The sequence below is a fragment of the Nicotiana tomentosiformis genome, chromosome 4, assembly GCF_000390325.3.
Source record: "Nicotiana tomentosiformis chromosome 4, ASM39032v3, whole genome shotgun sequence".
NCBI lineage: Eukaryota > Viridiplantae > Streptophyta > Magnoliopsida > Solanales > Solanaceae > Nicotiana > Nicotiana tomentosiformis.
In genome coordinates, this window is record NC_090815.1 from 137132230 (window position 1) to 137149909 (window position 17680).

At 38.2% G+C, this 17680-nt stretch overlaps 3 protein-coding genes across 7 annotated transcripts; 1 reads left to right on the forward strand and 2 right to left on the reverse strand.

Moving 5' to 3' along the window:
• The first annotated feature begins 372 nt into the window (after positions 1 to 372).
• LOC104089054 (protein PIN-LIKES 3-like) lies at positions 373 to 7052 on the forward strand. Of its 5 annotated transcripts, none has more exons than XM_009594032.4 (10): positions 373 to 502; positions 1125 to 1314; positions 2554 to 2633; positions 2714 to 2838; positions 3688 to 3809; positions 3959 to 4195; positions 5049 to 5141; positions 5781 to 5881; positions 6361 to 6599; positions 6896 to 7052. In XM_009594032.4, the coding sequence occupies exons 2-10, from the start codon at positions 1180 to 1182 to the stop codon at positions 7018 to 7020; spliced, it is 1257 nt and encodes a 418-aa protein (XP_009592327.1). In that variant the 5' UTR covers positions 373 to 502; positions 1125 to 1179; the 3' UTR covers positions 7021 to 7052. The 5 variants fall into 5 exon arrangements, with proteins under 5 accessions (XP_009592327.1, XP_009592265.1, XP_009592191.1 ...); XM_009593970.4 differs by lacking the exon at positions 373 to 502 and adding an exon at positions 524 to 613; XM_009593896.4 differs by lacking the exon at positions 373 to 502 and adding an exon at positions 643 to 855.
• A 261-nt stretch (positions 7053 to 7313) lies between these two features.
• On the reverse strand, positions 7314 to 9514 carry LOC104088978 (cell division control protein 2 homolog D). The gene is made up of 8 exons (XM_009593803.4): positions 9006 to 9514; positions 8673 to 8814; positions 8513 to 8574; positions 8304 to 8415; positions 8129 to 8222; positions 7961 to 8030; positions 7740 to 7878; positions 7314 to 7647 (listed from the first exon to the last, which is right to left on the reverse strand). Exons 1-8 carry the CDS (start codon positions 9230 to 9232, stop codon positions 7555 to 7557), a joined length of 939 nt encoding a protein of 312 aa, XP_009592098.1. The 5' UTR covers positions 9233 to 9514; the 3' UTR covers positions 7314 to 7554.
• A 798-nt stretch (positions 9515 to 10312) lies between these two features.
• On the reverse strand, positions 10313 to 16724 carry LOC104088868 (protein FAR1-RELATED SEQUENCE 5-like). Its single transcript, XM_070200311.1, has 3 exons — positions 16520 to 16724; positions 14299 to 16414; positions 10313 to 10864 (listed from the first exon to the last, which is right to left on the reverse strand). Exons 2-3 carry the CDS (start codon positions 16393 to 16395, stop codon positions 10700 to 10702), a joined length of 2262 nt encoding a protein of 753 aa, XP_070056412.1. The 5' UTR covers positions 16396 to 16414; positions 16520 to 16724; the 3' UTR covers positions 10313 to 10699.
• Between the last annotated feature and the right edge of the window lie 956 nt (positions 16725 to 17680).

A 17680-nucleotide genomic window follows, 5' to 3' on the forward strand; every position in this document is an offset into this window, starting at 1 on the left:
TCATACACATGTGCACCAATCTCCAGTATATTATGCTGGAACTTTTCGTGCTGTAGCAAAATAATGGTTGTTTTTCAATGACTTTGCAAACGCTGACTATTTTTTAATTACCGATCCGAAAACTGGCTAACCCGTGCTATTTTTACGGATGCAACGTATTGTTGCCGGGTTCATCTGAACTCGATGACCCCAATACTTTTGGCACACAACATAATTTATGTGTAAAATTCATCAAAATTATAATAAGTAGTCGATGTAAACCCATAATTTTTAAAAATATCATGAGTTTAATGTTAATTATAAATTTAAATTGAGAATTTGCCTTTGCCGTGGGTCCTCATTGATGACGTGACTAATACCTACTATTGTAATTTCTTGGAAAAGTAAAAATTAAGGAGAGGTAGGAGAAGCAAAAAAGAGTACAACTATTTGCTTCATATGGTAGTTCCCTGCTTCCGATTCTAATACCAAAAAATAAATATTGAAGCTGGCAAACGAATTGGTAACCAAAGCTTAAACGAATTCACTATTTATCATTTAATTTCTCATACCTGATATAGCATTTCTAGTGCACCGCCATCGTCAGCTCCAAAAGCTCATTAGTAACATATACGTAAGCGTAATGCATGCGTTTTTGTGCATTTATTTCATCTCTTCAACTGCTTCCCTTATTTGTCTCGTTTCAGAAACTACAGTCACCTCCTTTCCACTTGTCGTATATAGAGTATATCATTTCTTCTCCCCTCCCATATCCCTCTTCTACCCCTCCGTCGCTACCTAAATTGAACACTGAAAGAAAGGGAAAGAGGACAGTTGATGTTTTTGATTCACAAATATTGTCCAAAGAATCTCGAGGTTGCTTTTCAAAATCGAATATTTTTTCCTTGTGTCTATTAAAATTTGCCTAATTATACCACCCATTCAGCACTAGTTGGTTTCTTTTATCTTATTACTACGAAAAGGCGGCGACTTTACTGTTTCATTGCATTGCCTTTTTGACGTTTCTTTTCATTTTCACATGTGCCGTGCTAACTTTTGCTTTCTGTCCTGTTTTTTAATTCATCCTCACATGTTTTATATATCTTTTGCCTTTTGTTTTGATTTTTTTTTTCTGGTGTGAATAGAATTGAGGTTCAATTGAAATACTCTGCCCGTAATTTCACAATTTTCCAACAAGAGATGGGGCTTTTGGATCTCTTCATCGCTGCATCAATGCCGGTCCTTAAAGTGCTTTTGATTACGGCACTTGGATTAGTACTTGCTCTGGATCGTATCGACTTATTGGGAGAAGATGCAAGAAAACATTTGAATAATGTGAGCTTATACTTTTTTTTGGCTTTCGCTATTCATTAATTCTTACTAAATGAGTATTTCAACTATTCTTTGTCCCCCAATTCAAGGTAGAAGATGATTGATTGACTGCTTATGTTTCTTTACTGACTTGACCAGCTTAATATGGACTCACGTGACTAGGGAAAATGCTCTTCCATTTTTATGGTTTGATTGATTATGTCTCAAGCTACATTTGTCGTTTCACTTAAATCTTGAAACTTGGGGTTCACTCCTCTAGCAACATAAGGAAACAATATGGGGTAACCGTACGTGGTGTTTCAAAGTAGTTAATTGCATTGGATAATTTTAGTACTGGCTGCAGTATTATTGACACAATCTTCATTTGGCGCGCCTTTGTTCTTTTTTGAAGGATAAACACTTTGTCGTTTATTTTTAACTTAATATACTCCCTTTTCATAAATCTTTAGTCTTGCATCTACATTTTTTTGGTTGAACCATGCATAACATCCGAGGCTTTTAGTAATTTCTTGCTGGTTTCTAAATTTTAACTCGCTGAAACTGCAGTTGATTAATAACTGAATGTTGTTGGTGATATCTTCATGTTAACTGTTGATAACTTATTGCACATCACATAGATAGAGAAAGTTTGATTTATTGGACTTAAGCGAAGCTAAAATATTTTAATGTGGGCTGAGATTTTGGTGAATAGCATAGCCTAGAATTACTCTGGAACGTTTCATTTTGATTTGTCTAAAGTAGTAGAATATGCATGTTAATGAGGATTCCAAGGACTTTGATTAGGAAAGTATCTGAACAATTTTAGATAGAGAAAGTTCATTGAAGTTACAAGGTCTGGAATCTGCAGTGTTTAACTTATAGAACAATAATTTAAAGAGTTCCAGAAGTAGTTATAACTTTTTAGTGTACTCTGACAGGATGAAATACTTCTAAGAAAAAGCACTGTGCAAAAAATGGGACAACTATAGCTTTTGTTACAGAGGCTCCAAATGTTCTCACTGATTGCACCAACTACATCAATATCTGCAAGTTCATAGGTAGAAGTGGGTCTTGTGTTATTTGTTCATTGTATCAAATCGTAGACTATCTAAACTACCATTTACCTTTTCTCAATCGACTGTCTAAGTGAAACCTTAGCCCAGATGGTAAGTGTCTTCTATTACTTTTTCTTTTTGTTAATGAGGTAGCATTCATATGGTGTGCTAATTTGTTTTGTAATGCTGATGCACCTCCTGCAAGCAGATCGTCTTTTTTGTATTCAATCCAGCCCTTGTCTCCAGCAACTTAGCCAAAACAATCACATCTGAAAGCATGAAAAAATTGTGAGTTCTCATGTCCATTTAATTCACTTAACACTCTGTGCTTCAAAAAGTCTCTCCTATTCACTCTGTCACAATTGTAGGTGGTTCATGCCTTTGAATATCCTCTTCACCTTTATTATTGGTTCAATTCTTGGTTGGGCAGTCATTCAAATTACAAGGCCTCCTCAACATCTACGTGGACTGGTTGTTGGCTGTTGTGCTGCAGGTATGTAGACCAGCAAGAACCTCAGTGATGAAGATCTCAAATCCATTCGAAGTTATGAGAATCTCTTTTGTACTGTATCAACTCAATTGATATCAATTTCCTCATCAAGGTTAAAGTAAATATACAACATAGTATGACTAGCCTAATGATGCTGCCACTCTGCAATTCAGATAAGAATAAGTCTCTCGAGATCTTATATGAATTGCTCTGTCTAAAAGGTGTGTTGGTTGGAGAGTTTGCTTTGGAAGTGATACCATTTTACCTTTTTAAGTAGAGAAAGGAATTGGAGATCATTCAAATTTCACCAGAGAGATGTTGGTGATGGAAGGCCAAGCAAATCGATTATGTTTCACATACCTGTAGAACCAACGTGATAGGCAAAATAACTTTACCTCGAATCGAGACAGTAGGTAGATTATAGATGTCCCTGGTTCCTGTGCAATATATAATGTAGGTAGATTTTTTCTTTAGGTAAAAGCACATTTTGAGTCCTGGTGAAATGAGAAATATTCAACAAAAGGAAGTTAATCTGTATGCCTATAAAAGTGTTCCTGGTCGTTGTGTTGATCTATTGGTGCATTTCAATGCTTTCTTCTGTTCAGATCATAATCTGAGTATTTAAAAAAAAGGAAACGGCCAGGAGGTGTTAATGGATTTTATAGGACATGCATAAGAACTTTCGAGTATCCCAGAACTAAAATTGAGACAAAGGAAGAAATCAACTAGCTTATTTCAAGTAACAAGTAATTCTTGTAGAAATAGGATGAATAAAAGATGCAACAGAGCTCTCTTGCACGATGAGTAGTATCCAAGTTATCAAAAATAATGATTTTTCCTTTTCACGGACAGGAAACTTGGGCAACATGCTTCTCATTATCATTCCAGCCGTTTGTAAAGAGAAAGGGAGCCCTTTCGGGGATCCTGGTGTTTGTCACACATATGGAATGGGCTATGCTTCGCTTTCGATGGCGGTATGTGTCTCTTAACTACTTTTGTTGGTTTCACAAGGATTTTATTGCATGATTGGAAGGGTATCCAACATTAAAATGATGACCATAATAATTCCCTTTTTGGCATGCGAGGAAAATCTAATGCTTTCCCGGTGACTGTTCTTTTTCAGGTAGGGGCGATTTACCTGTGGTCTTATGTTTATAATATCGTGAGAATATCGTCAAGTAAGAGCTCAAAGGAAGTTGAGATTAATGATTCCTCCGCCAGTAGATCTCCGAGAGAAAGCTCTATATCGCAACTTGGGACATCAACAGAATCACTACTTCCATCGAAGGCCTTCAATGGATCCGAGTCCCCACCTGAACAGCTTGAGCTGCCTTCCACTAGATTTGATCACAAAACTCAGGTTAATTATTGATCCACATTTCAATCTAGGATGCTCCAAGCTATACAGCAATTGAAGTCCTTTTCCACTCCTTCCCCCCACCCCACAGACGCAGGAAAAAACTACTCCCTCCGTCCCAATTTATGTAATGATGTTTGACGGGGCACGAAGTTTAAGAAACAAAAAAAATACTTTTGGAACTTGTGGTCTAAAATAAGTATATTTGTGTGTGGCTATGGATCATTAATAGTAAAATGGGAAGTTTAAAGTTAGATTGTTTCTAAAATCGAAATGTGTCATTCTTTCTGGACAAACTAAAAAGGAAGTACCATCACATAAATTGGGATGGAGGGGAGTAATTAGCAAGTGAGAGGAAAGATGTTACATAGGAAAACTGAGCTGATGCATATGAATAACATGAAAGAGAGGCCCTCTAGGACTGGTAAATGGAGAGGGTGAGATAGGGTTAACCTTATAGCCAGAAATTGTTGTGAAGGAGTCATCACATGAGCTTTAACACATTACGTTATGCAACATTAATGTTCTGCTTTCTTCTGAGATTACGCTGCGTTTCTGCTGAGATTACGCTGTACTAGGTAACCTCGGTTTTGAGTTTTAGGTGATTCACTCTGGTTTCATGTTTGATTAGTTGTGTTCTAAGAATGGATTCCAGCTGAATTTCACTTTCACACATATCCATTCAAGATTTCACTTATTTTGTGTTAAAAGTTATCACATCAATTTGCTCGATGTTAAATTTTCGCAAGACATGAAGATGCTCTCTATTTATGCACCGTTTTTAATTTTCTTTCTCTAAGTTAATAAACACAATTATGCATCAAATTTTATATTGGTGTTTGAATTTTGTTAACAGATGCAGCCTGGGACTAAATTTAAGCAGTACATGGAGATTATTTCGAGAAAGATCAACCTGAAGAGGTTATTAGCCCCTTCTACCACTGGAGCGGTACAATTCTATTGTTATTCCTTTTTCTGAACTTGTTTGTATTGCACAATTCTCCTAATTCTACTTTAGCGCTTCTAATACGTTAGGCTAAAAGGAAGATATGCTGAAACTCTTTCGTCATGCAGTTGCTATTTATCAATGACATAAAACCTCAAACCTATTTTTTAAGGAGTAATAGCAAGGCACGTCTTAAACCTGTCCACCCTGAAAAATGGCTTTCTTAATTTTTTCTGTCCTTAAGGAATTCTTCTTATGAGAGGTTGTATATTAGCAACCATTAATGCTAGTTCTTTGTTTGTAATTCGTAGGGTGGTTTCCAATGTGTTCTAGGTTCTAAAAATCTCTAATTATGATAGGCATCTGTAGCAGCATGAGCATGCATACACCTCATTGGAGTAGTTCATTGATATCATCTGTCAATACGTGGTTCAGAAACCACAATGAGATTCATGAATTTAGGTTAAGGCTTTTCTTTTGTTTTCCTTTTTTGGGGATAAGCAGCCTACTTTATTTTAGCATTTTATAGATCCTCTAGATCTTAGCAGTCACAGTATCTATTTGCTGAATAACTTCGCAAATTTGTGGGCTCGCTCTTCAACTGTGCACCAGTTCACTGACCAGTGGTCAATTTTTTTACAGCTTGCAGGTTTTATAGTTGGACTAATACCTCAGATAAGAAAGCTGATGATTGGTGATGTAGCACCTCTTCATGTGATCGAAGATACAGCTATTTTACTTGGGTATGACACATCTCCTAGTCTCTTTGAATAGACCACAACATTTGGTTCGTTTTTTGAGAATAATGAAGAAATAAACTGCTATATCTTGAGAGCACCTTTATGCGATGCAATGGCTTTAGAATGTCCTTACTCCTCACGCAGAGCCATATATATATGGTTTCTAGCTGCAGATAGTCGTGGAAACAACTTCTTGCAGAAATGTAAGGTAAAACTGCGTACAATAGACCCTTGTGATCCAGCCCTTCCCTGAACCCCGCGCTTAGCGGGAGCTTAGTGCACCGGGCTGCCCTAGCTGCAGATAGTAAAGTATACTGATATGTCACAAGATCATATTTTAGCGAATGGCGACATTAGATTGGAGTAGTCTGCAGTTGCTAGCTAGTATCTAATACTATATGTGTCTACCAAGTTGTCAAAACTTGTGCTGCTTGATCGCGCACCGAGTGTGTAGCATCTTAGACTTATTCAAATGATTGCAGGGATGGAGCCATCCCACTTCTAACGCTGATCATGGGAGGTAACCTTTTGAAGGGTTTGACGGGTTCAGGAATTCAGAAATCCCTGCTGGTTGGCATTATTGGTGTCAGATATATTGCCCTGCCTCTGATAGGTATTGCTGTAGTCAAAGGAGCTATTCACTTGGGCTTGGTGCAACATGATCCGTTATATCAATTTGTTCTTCTACTTCAATTTGCACTTCCACCAGCAATGAATATTGGTAAGTCAATTCAACTATGTTCAGCTCTTGTTGAAAATTTCTACTTGTTTATCTGTCCTATTGATTTCATGTTTCTTAACTTTTTTGCCTGACCACAGTTTCAGAAATTCAGAGATCCCTCTCTGTTAGCTCAGCAGCATTAAATAGACTCATATCTATTTTAAGAAATTGCTATTTCAAAGCTTTACACTATCATGATTCTCCCAGTTAGGCACTTGCAAATTGTTATTTCAAATATGAATGCTACATACAAAGGTTCTATATGGGATGACACAGTTTCTTGTTTCACTTGGCAGGAACCATAACACAGTTATTTGGAGCTGGTGAGAGCGAGTGTTCAGTAATTATGTTTTGGGCTTATGCATTGGCTTCAGTATCACTTACTCTGTGGACTACATTCTTCATGTGGCTTGTAGCTTGACTTCATTTTTATATCAGACCTATTCAAGTTTACATGGCATGTGCAATGTTCTATTTTGTCGAAATCACAGACTCATAACAAACCAAAATTCGCAAAAACTGGAATTTAAAGTTATAACCATGTTTTCGTTGTCATATAGTCATAATAACACTATTGGAGTAGAGAAGACATTCTTGTACTGTGGCTCTAATATTGCAGTTGCTTTCAGCAGAACAAGGCACTATTAGAGATAATCAAAGAAGGGAAAAAAAAAAAAAAGCAGGGACGGAGATACTTAAACTTTGGAGATAATATGCAGCTAAAACACTTCAAGCAATTCGATAGCAAAATCTATCATTCCACATAATTGTGCTACACTGATCCAATTGATATAGAAAGACAAAGTTTTTAGGTGAAGCTAGTCATACTAATTGATACTATTAAAAGATGCTTGAGAAAAGCAATAAAAGCTTGCGATGAGGGGTTAGATGGGTTTGTTGATCTCCGGTGATGAGAAATTTGCAATTTTTCAACAGATGGGTCATGAGCGGGACTTCAGAGAGGAGTTTTGTCCAAATCATCGAAATAGGGATGTTCCATAGCTTTCTTTGCTGAAATCCTCTTAGCTGGCTCATAATGCAACATCTCCTGCAAGCACATATGTTGCCAAACCATAAATCATGCGCTCATTCTAACAGGTTAGTTAAGCCAGAGAAGTCCTCAAAAAGTCAAACACTTACAGTTAGAAGGTGGAGCCCATCTTCATCTAGACCAGGGACAGCAGTTGAGAGTGGCTGGGGGTTCCATTGGGGGTATTCATGCCAGTTTACTAGCTTGCTCACCCCGGGCCAGAGTTCTTCATTAGGAGTACCTAGCAATCTGCAACCCAGTTACTGTCAAGATTAGAATAGTGGAACAGGTGAGGAAAAGAGCTCAAAGCAGGTGACTATTAGCTCCAAACCTGAAAATGTGAAGCAGTTGTTGCAGCTCAGAGTCTCCTGGGAAGAGGGCTTGTTTTGTGACCAGTTCAGCTGAGGTTAAAAGCAAACCACACTCCATGTTAGCATATTACACAACCCAAAAGGAAGAAAAGACCATTCGGAAGACAAAGGATGAACAGGAATTTTACCAAAGATACAACCAACAGACCACATGTCAACTGCTGTGGAGTAATGAGTAGCTCCAAGAAGAACCTCAGGGGCTCTATACCATAGGGTTAATATCTGAAGAAAAAGGAACACACAGTGATTTAAACAAGCCATACATAAATGATGAAAGCTGCTGCCGCAGAATAGCAAAAGTACCTCATGCGTGTACTTCTTGATGGGCAGAGTATAAGCTCTGCCAAGTCCAAAATCTGCTAATTTGAGCACATTCGTCTTACGGTCCATCAGAAGATTGTGTGGTTTCAGATCCCTGCAGCAACAAGTGTCGAACAATTAAAGAGGTGACTAACAAACCATGAAAATAGGCATTCTTATGACTTGTGTGTAAGGTACAGCAGTGGTTTTACCTGTGTAACACGCCATGACCATGGCAGAAAGCAACTCCTTTGCACAGTTGGTACATCAAGCTCTATTTCAAAGAGAACAGACTTATCAATTACTTGTTAAATTGCAGAGTAATAAATGAGGCAGTAGTAGCATATCGCTCTAAACATTCGGACTACAAACCTTGACAGTTTTAGGGGGAATGTTTTCTCCATTTGCGCGGAAACTACGAATAAATTTCTTGACATCAGTATCCATGTACTCAAAGACCAAGTAGAGAACCGTCTTTCCTTCTTTGTTCTGGCCTTGTTTAACATCCATCAGTCTGATTTACAAGATACAGATATCAAACGTCAATAACAAATTACAAAACTAAAGTGAAAAGGACAGATTAATTGAAATAGAGATAATGCCTAATCGCAGAGAAACAAATTTGCAAAAGAAATTTCAAGCAATTAGGTAAAACTAACAAACCCTAGGCAGAGAATAGAGAAATGCGAGTGAGGGTATACATACTTGACAATGTGAGGATCCCTAGAGAGCATCCGCAGAAGAGAGATCTCGCGGAGAGTAGTGGGAGGAACACCTTCTTCGTCCTCGTGAAGCCTCGTCTTCTTCAGTGCTACGATTTTGCCAGTAACCCTATCTCTCGCTCTGTACACCTTTCCGTAAGTACCTTCCCCTACCTTCTCAAGCTTCTCGAATGCTTCCATTGCCGATGCACTCTTTTTTACAGTCTCCATTTCTCTCTCTCTCTCTCAATCGCTCTCTGCTCTGTTTATGGTTTTTGAATTTTGTGTAAATGATTTCTTTGACGGAGCGCCTCAATGGGCCTTTATATATTAGTATACAAAACATAACCGTCTTCTCGTCGCACAACGGCAGTATTTTTGAATTTCAAACGAGAGATTTACTTTCATTTCTAATTCCTTTACTGCCCCTCTGTTTTTTCGAATCCCTCCTACTTTTGAGTTCTCCTCTATTTTCCTTTTCGCATTTCTTCTTTTTTCCTTCTAAATTCATTTATTTTGCTGAACTAGTGGTGTTAATACACATTAAAGGGATCCTTTGGTATGCAGACTATATTATCCCGGGATTATAATCCTGTATAATTTCTACCTGGGAGGTGGGATAAAATAATCCCAAGTTTGATAGGATAGGATGAGATATCCAGAATTAAGTTCGAGATTAAATTTATATCGTGTTTGGTTGGCGGTATAAATTATCTCAGGATAAATTTATACCGCCAACCAAATACGGTATCAATTTAATCCCACATCTTATCCTCCCTTATCCGGCGGACCAAATTTTTTACACATCTTACTGGTTATTGACAAGTGAAACTCATCCCTGTCCAACAATAGTGCACTTTTATCACCAATCCATAAGTTGGATGTCCAGACTCATGTTAAGAAGTAAAAACAATGCTATTCCTTATAAAGTGAGGCAGGATAAAAACGCATATCCTATTGGAAAAATTTACTCATGCTCGACATTTTTACCAAAACCACATTAAATTTACCATGATTAGGTGATAGATTTAGTTGACAATATAAAAGTATGTATAACAGACACATTCCATGTATTTGTTGATTAGTATAAACACCCGGTGAGGTAAGTATTTTCCCTATCCTACTGGTTATTTGAAAAACAACCTGCATTTATACTTAGTAGAGCTAAAGTGCACAAGATGAATGCGATTTCTTGCTTTCCTAAGTAACATCCTCCGTGTTAAGTCTTTGCATTTGAAACCCCAAGCCCCTACAAGCAGGCTTGAATTGGATAGCTTCATATTTCTCGATCAATCCCTCCTTGTTCACATCTTTGTTGAAAGAACTATTGTTGTGATTCCTTGCATAAGGATTCAGAAAATACCGTGTTACTGCCTGCACATATCATTAGATGTATATACATAACACAAGTCCTCGACATTAATCAATACCTCACTTGTAAAGAACAAAAAGCCGCGTAGCAGATACAAAAGCAGTTCATACACTTACAACGCCTAGTTACCCCTACCTAAATACAGCTCTCGTATCAGATCTAATTCAACCATATAGACGGAAACTGGTGCATTGTAATCCTTCCTCCATAGCAAGACGATAACACATGCAATCCTGAGAGGCAAAAAGTGCTCGGTATACTTGGGAGTCACAAGTTTCTCCGACGGTAGTGTATATATAAAAAGAATTTGAAGTGCCTTCTATAGTTCAAGTCATTTGATTAAGCCTCATACTTTGTACCTTCAAAGATATTCTCAGCTTCTGCTCCTCCATTTCCCTCAATATACTCAACAGTTTTGCTCGATAAGCTTCACATATCTCAGTTGCATTTACCACAGCAGTCGTTAATTCCTGAATTTTCTCATCTTGACTCTACAAAAGGTACAACAAATGCATATTGTGTCAGTTGCACTGGTTAAAAGCGCATCAGAGAACTATATGTTGAACTTCTATTAGGAAAGCTAGTCTCCCGACAATGTGAGTGAAAATTAGAGCCCACAGTCTCAAGCAGTTCTACTAGTCAAACAATCTCCTTCTTAACCTATGAATCATATTCATGAAAAGGTACAAAAAATGCATATTGTGTCAGTTGCACACTGAAATCATTGACGCATGAATAGTTAAAAGAGCATCAGAAAACTAATAAGTTGAACTTCTACTAAGGAAACCTAGTTGCCCAACAATGTGAATTAAAATTCGAGCTCACTGTCTCAAGTCTATCTATTTGTGAAATGATCTCCTTGTTGTACTCTGAATTTATGATTGATCAACATACTTCTCCCACGCCGAAAAAAGAAAAAAAGAAGGAAACAGAAAAAACACACTACAACAACAGTACCAGCAGCAGGCCATTGTGCTGAAGAAAAAGCTATTCCAACCATGATATCGAGTTATAAGATATTCATGGGTCACATCCACGATATGGCTGTTTCTTGACTTGGGGTGAAGGGGCTGGCAGGATTTCCTTTCTAAAGCCATAGATCAGATCCAGTCCCCAGGAATCATGCAGTAAAATTGCTAAGACTAACGCAAATTTTAATGTTCGTAAAAAATCATAGGAGTGACTTGGGCATATAACTGGACAAAACTTCGGTGCTAAATGCTAGCATTAGTTTCACATAAACCTGATTAGAATTCCTCCTTGGCTGTAATACAAGAGATTAGAGTACAATTTAAATAAATAGAAGTAATACAGAAAAGAAAATTAAAACATAAAAAGGAAGAAGAGCAAGTTTATAGGACTGCTGAAAAGGAGAGCAAAAGATGAATATGACCATACATGGTGAGCAAGAATAGGATGGCAAAGGATCAACATTAGCAGGGAGGGTTGTGGGAGGAAAAGAAAAAGGGTGGGCAGCGTTAGAAGGCTTCAAGAGCCAAGGCAATGCAGATATATGAGCGACCTAAGATTGACTCGGGATAATCACCCCATTTATAAAGCTTAAACTAAGATTTAGGTGTGGAGACAAAAGTAATAGCCAGCTGCTATTGGTTTCAGTAAAAGCAGGTTTTAGGGTTTAGGGGAAGTAGTACCTTGTGATAGAATCAGAGAGCAGCATCCAAAAACACCCAACTTACCCCAAAAAAAAAATCATCTTAACATAGCTCTTCCTCCCAGATAGATATGAGAAGATAAAATTCTACCATAGTATATAGGAGAGGACAAAGAAATGGCAAACAAACTTCATCTAGACTCTGAAACACTCACAATGCTAATTCATTAGACTAATTCACACTCAAGGAAATTCAGATTTAATAATCCTCTCAAGGTCAAGTAACACCAAATAAAAATAATGCATGTGAAGATGTGACCAGTGAATATCTACAAGGTGTCACGACGCAAGAAGCTAAATTCATTAATCATTTCGTATGGGCTCCCGGAGACAAAAGAAATAATTCGCTTAGAGTCCCTTGTCAGCAGTAAAGTTGCTGCCATGTGACCAGGAGGTCACAAGTTCGAACCGTGGAAACAGCCTCTTGCAGAAATGCAGGGCAAGGCAGCGTACGATAGACCCTTGTGGTCCGGCCCTTCCCCGGACCCCGTGCATAGCGGGAGCTTAGTGCATCGGGCTGCCCTAGAGTCCCTTGTCAGCAGCTATGACGGATTCAACATCCCTTTAATTGCAAACTGAGATTTTTTAAGGAAAAAAAAAACCGAACAGATCATAATAAATAACACGAACAATGAAAGATGAAGACCAAGCACAAGCAGATGACTTATGAACAACACATTACGAGGAGCCATAAGACTTGAGAGCTCAATGGTAACATATAGCAACAGAAAGAGTTGATTATCCTAATAGAAAGAGAAGAATGTAGAGCGAACAACAAAGAACTAGTGAAATTAAGTAAGTTGTTCAACTATTATGGAAGGCACGAGCCTGGAATTTGAAGCACAAACAATGTTTTTCAAGGAGCTTAAATTTACAATACTCATTTCCCTTTACTTTTTTTTGGGGGGGGGGGGGGGGGAAGAAAAGGGACAAAGAATGACAATTTCGTTTTCCTAGTTAGCATTTTGACCTCTTTAAATTCTCAACGTGGACGGATTGAGGGCCCCCCACCCCACCCCCCAAAAAAGTATTATTTTTCATGATTTTGCATCCTAATTTTTTCAAAGTTCGAAATAACATCTTTAAGAAATAAGAAAATTTTGACCTCCCCCAATCTTTATCAAATTTCCACTAGTCGTTTTCCGATAGAACCTTCCTGCTCCCTGACACCCCCACCCCCCTTTCCTAGGCAATAAATCTTGGGAATGTCACTGTTCCCCTTTTTTTTTTAATAGGGATGGTGGTTAGACCAACTTGCTAGCACCTTGGCTATTTCATGAGATACATGCACCCTTCCATTAGTACAAATACAAAGTAACTCCGTCCGCCAAGGCTTCGATAGATGGGAAGACATCACCAAAATTTTTGCTTCTTCTGGGATTCATACCCTATTCTCCCATGATTTTAGTTCACACTTTATCGACTGCTAGGTCATGCCTTTGGGTGCAGCGAATGCCACAGATTCACAATGGGGTAACTAATTTAAGGAAGTTAGGGGTCGTTTGGTTGGAAAGAAGTTATCCAAGGATTAATTATCTCGGGAATAGTTATCCCGTGATTAGTTATTCCACCTTTCCATGGGGATAGAAGAACACTACAATCCCGAGATAATTAATCCCGGAATTAATTATACCGCAATTTTCTCCCAACCAAACAAGGGATAAACTCTTCTTAAATTTAATTCGGGAATTAATTATTCCTTATCCCTCATACCAAACGAGCCCTTACGGTGTAGAAAGCAACATTACAAAGTTACACAAACAATCTAGCTAAAACTTCTAGGAAAGACGAATGATCTGATTTACTTCAACTTCTATACAATTAGATTTGATAGCACCACGTATTTGAGCTTTTCCATATAGAAGCAGAATTAACAAAGAGGATCCATTCACAGCCATGCTTTTACTTTTCTAATTGGGAGTAGACGGCATGACACCTCAAGCAGTAGTCAACTATATGAATTATGGACGATGTGTCCTAATGATCATCAGAGTGATAATGCAGATCCAACAGAAACTAGGTTACCTACAATAATAATCGCATGGTACCAAAAGCTTGCACAATCACAATGCTCAATCATCAAGAAGGAGAAAAAAAAAAAGTCAATATAAACTTGCAGTGAAGACAATACGCATGATATACAACAACAACAACCTAGTAAAATCCCAGAAATAGTACGCATGATATACACCAGCAGAAAAAATATCCCACTAATTTCTGGTGGAGCTGAAAATTTTCAAAGAGAGAAATTACCACCAAGCAGGAGACACGACAGTCATCTTGATTTCCATTCAAGCTGAGTTTCTTTGCTTTGTTCATGTCTAGATTCTGCGGTGGTGCTGGAGTACTGCACATAGCAGCTGCAACCTTCTTGGAAGCTTCACGTAGAGCATTCATAGAAACTTGGTACACCTTTTCCGAATCCACTCCTTCTTTGACATATTTAGTTGCTTCTAGGCTTAACTTTTCAAAACGAGCAGTGAAGGACTCATTATGACTACTTGGCAATCCAAGATCGTCTTCATCCAATACTACCTCGCTCTTGGCTTTTCTTGTCCAACGTTTCAGTATATAATGAGATGGAAGCCTCAGAACATTTTTCACTCTAAAAACAGCTAAAATGTGCTTACATGGAATACCTGAAAAGTCAAATAATTGGCAACTACAGCTACCTTTCTTCTCAAAAACATTATATTGGACATAATGAACTTTATGGTCCTCTCCAAACTTTGCCACTTGATACACTACATCTGGTCCTGTATCATTAATTACAGTTGCAGGGTAAGCGAGAGTCTCCATTAATTCTCGTTGAAACAACAAAAATATTTCCCTTGTATAAACATTAGCTGCTTGTTTTTCCATGGGAGATGGGGTCTTCAATATAGGAGCAATGTTTATGATGTCATTCTCCGCCTTTACCTCCTTCTCATGTCTACTGGCAGTAGCTTTTTCATACTGAGTCATTAGGATGTGAATGTTAGTTGATGCATCTATATATCCATCGAAGAATGAGTTTGTACTGTCACTAGTTTTAGCAATAGATGTCTCCCCAAAGAATGTATCTCGAAGGTAAACTGGAACCCAGTGTTGTCGAGCATCATACATTGAGTGAAGCCATTCGTCATCCTTGTGATTGTATCTTCCAAGAAGGGACTCCCAGCGTAATTCAAACTCCTCAATTGTCTCAGTCGAATTGACACATTTCTGGAATTCTGCTTCAAAAAGGGGAAATGACTGGAGTGAATGCGACAGCCTCTCCTGTACTTGTCTAAAAATATTAGATTTGCAAAAGCGGTGACGAGCGCCTGGAAATACGTCTGCAATTGCTGACCTGATGATCCTATCGTGGTCTGTAGTTATAGAAACAGGATGGCGACCAGACATTGCGGCAAGCCAATTTTGGAATAGCCAAATGAATGATGATTCAGATTCATTGAGAAGCAAGGCACAGCCAAATAAAACTGGTTGAAAGTGATGGTTTACTCCTATAAATGGGGCAAAAGGCACCCGGAATCGGTGAGTCCTATAAGTGGTATCAAATGTAACAGTATCTCCAAAATAAGAATAATTCATTCTGGAGGTTGAGTCGGCCCAAAAAATGTTCCCCGATGGACCACCTTGAACAACATAAAAGAAACCGGGATCTTCAGCCTGCTTCTGCTTCAAATATTCAAGGATATAGTGAGCACCAGTACCTAGAGTCCTCTGCCTGGTTTGGTTCATATAATTCTGGCAATCAGATTTAGTGAAACCAACATTATTAATGCCACCAGATTGCTTAATTAAGACAGACATAACGCGAGTGGCACCCAATCCAGCAGCTTGGAGGGTATCAATCAAGCTGCGGGCAGGACCAGAGACATGCCTATGTGATCGAAGCAAGTGGACTTGATCAGGGGGTACAAGCTCATGATTATGGTCTTTGACGAATTTAGTAATAGCCCATTTGCCAGAAGCCTGTTTTTTGACAGTCAAGTGAGCCTTACAACCGACCCTAGAGACAATTCGCTGGCGCCTGGGTTTGTGTTGTTCATCAGGCCTAGGATTAAAACCCTCTTTGGAACACACGAATTGGCGGCTACTAATAGTGTTATCGCGACGTGAACGTCGATAAGCACTGACCCGAGTCCCAAACCCGACTCTGCGTGCATAGGAATTGTAGAAAATTCGAGCAGCCTGCTCAGATTCGAATTCCATGCCCTCATAGGGTTCTAGGTCGGAAGAAGAGCACCGCTCTCCTGAATCCAAACCAGATGAGTTGTGCTTGTAGTCTTCTTCTTCTTCTTCTTCACCAGAACCCACATCGAACTCTATTGCATCGCTTTCCAAATTTAAGGGTTGAGATTCCATAATTAATAAGTTGACAATGCTATAGAAAGAGAATACGAAGAAAACATGAAAGAAACAAAGTTGGGTAAAGATTAGTTTTTCAATGTAGAATTTGGTTATTACACAAAATAAATTATTGACTGACCGCGAAGGCTACGGAGAGCGGCCGAGGAGGAGCTTTCATACGGTGGCTCAGTTGCATTTCCAAGCGCGCTGAGCCTGAGCTTCAGTCATCTTTCGTAGCCAAGTTGGGGGAGGGAATGGCAACACTCTAAATTTTGAGCTGTGTATTTCTTATTCTTTTTGCAATAAAGGCAGGAGAAAACGTGGCTCTGGCAAAGGATTGATGGAAGCAAAATTATTAATCATAGATGTTTCCACCATATTGTTCACTAATCCACCTATTTCTTTCCATTTTTTATAATCATTTGCGGAATTTACTAGTCCATTTAATTTGAATTTACGGGTCATACTTATTGTGAATTTCTTCTATCTCAAAACTCAAAATCTCTAATTAAAGGTGAAAGGGATCTCATACATTATGAATGGTGATGACGCCCAATTATGACTTATAAAAAGGACTAAGTGGTCGTTGCAAATATAATCGGTTCTAAGAGTCCGGAGTCGAATTTCACAGAGAACTAAGGTTGAGTTACAACTGTTCAATATTGCTAAAAAATACAAGTTCAAATAATTTTCTAACTATAAAGATTGTAATTTTTATTTTAAACTAATTAACTAGCAAATACTAAAAGCAGTAAAATTATCAACTAGCAAGATTAAGGGTTGGAGATAAGATTGGAAAGTTCTACGGTTACGATTTTCCCAATCGTCAAAATCCTCCAAACTACGTCTCCCATAAATTCTCCTAAGAATTTTCTACCGACTGTGAGTACTTCAGGTGTCGTAATTCTTTTCCGAGCATCTATCACAATTTACTAGACGTATTCTTTCGAACGACGCTAGCTGGCACTAGTTCACCGCTCACTACGATCACCAAAGTTTTGTTATTCTTAATCCCACCTTTAAACCTCCGTATTGATTCCTCATATACGTTAGGAGTGATATTGTTTAACAACTACCTAAATATGTACCATTTTCCAAGCAATACATAATAAGTAGGGACAATCGATTGAGAGCTCTTCAATAAACTAAAATAAGTACGTAGTTGAGCAAGTAGAGAAATTTGAAGGCTCAATTATATAAAAACATAACAAGAATTCATCCTCCAAAAGGTTCCATCAAAACCCTAGATCAAAAACTAGCTACTCATGCTAGTATGTAAAAATACAACACTAGAATTCAT

What these genes read in the sequence shown, in the direction of transcription:
- LOC104088868 (XM_070200311.1), bottom strand. Translation starts at nt 16,395, where the DNA reads ATGGAATCTCAACCCTTAAATTTGGAAAGCGATGCAATAGAGTTCGAT. An exon ending in GTCGTGTCTCCTGCTTGGTG is followed by an intron (nt 10,865 to 14,298) that starts GTAATTTCTCTC and finishes TACCTTTTGTAG; the next exon opens with AGTCAAGATGAGAAAATTCA.
- LOC104089054 (XM_009594032.4), top strand. Translation starts at nt 1,180, where the DNA reads ATGGGGCTTTTGGATCTCTTCATCGCTGCATCAATGCCGGTCCTTAAA. An exon ending in GATACAGCTATTTTACTTGG is followed by an intron (nt 5,882 to 6,360) that starts GTATGACACATC and finishes AAATGATTGCAG; the next exon opens with GGATGGAGCCATCCCACTTC. An exon ending in TCCACCAGCAATGAATATTG is followed by an intron (nt 6,600 to 6,895) that starts GTAAGTCAATTC and finishes TTCACTTGGCAG; the next exon opens with GAACCATAACACAGTTATTT.
- LOC104088978 (XM_009593803.4), bottom strand. Translation starts at nt 9,232, where the DNA reads ATGGAGACTGTAAAAAAGAGTGCATCGGCAATGGAAGCATTCGAGAAG. An exon ending in TTCCCCCTAAAACTGTCAAG is followed by an intron (nt 8,575 to 8,672) that starts GTTTGTAGTCCG and finishes TCTTTGAAATAG; the next exon opens with AGCTTGATGTACCAACTGTG. An exon ending in GTCTGTTGGTTGTATCTTTG is followed by an intron (nt 8,031 to 8,128) that starts GTAAAATTCCTG and finishes TTTTAACCTCAG; the next exon opens with CTGAACTGGTCACAAAACAA.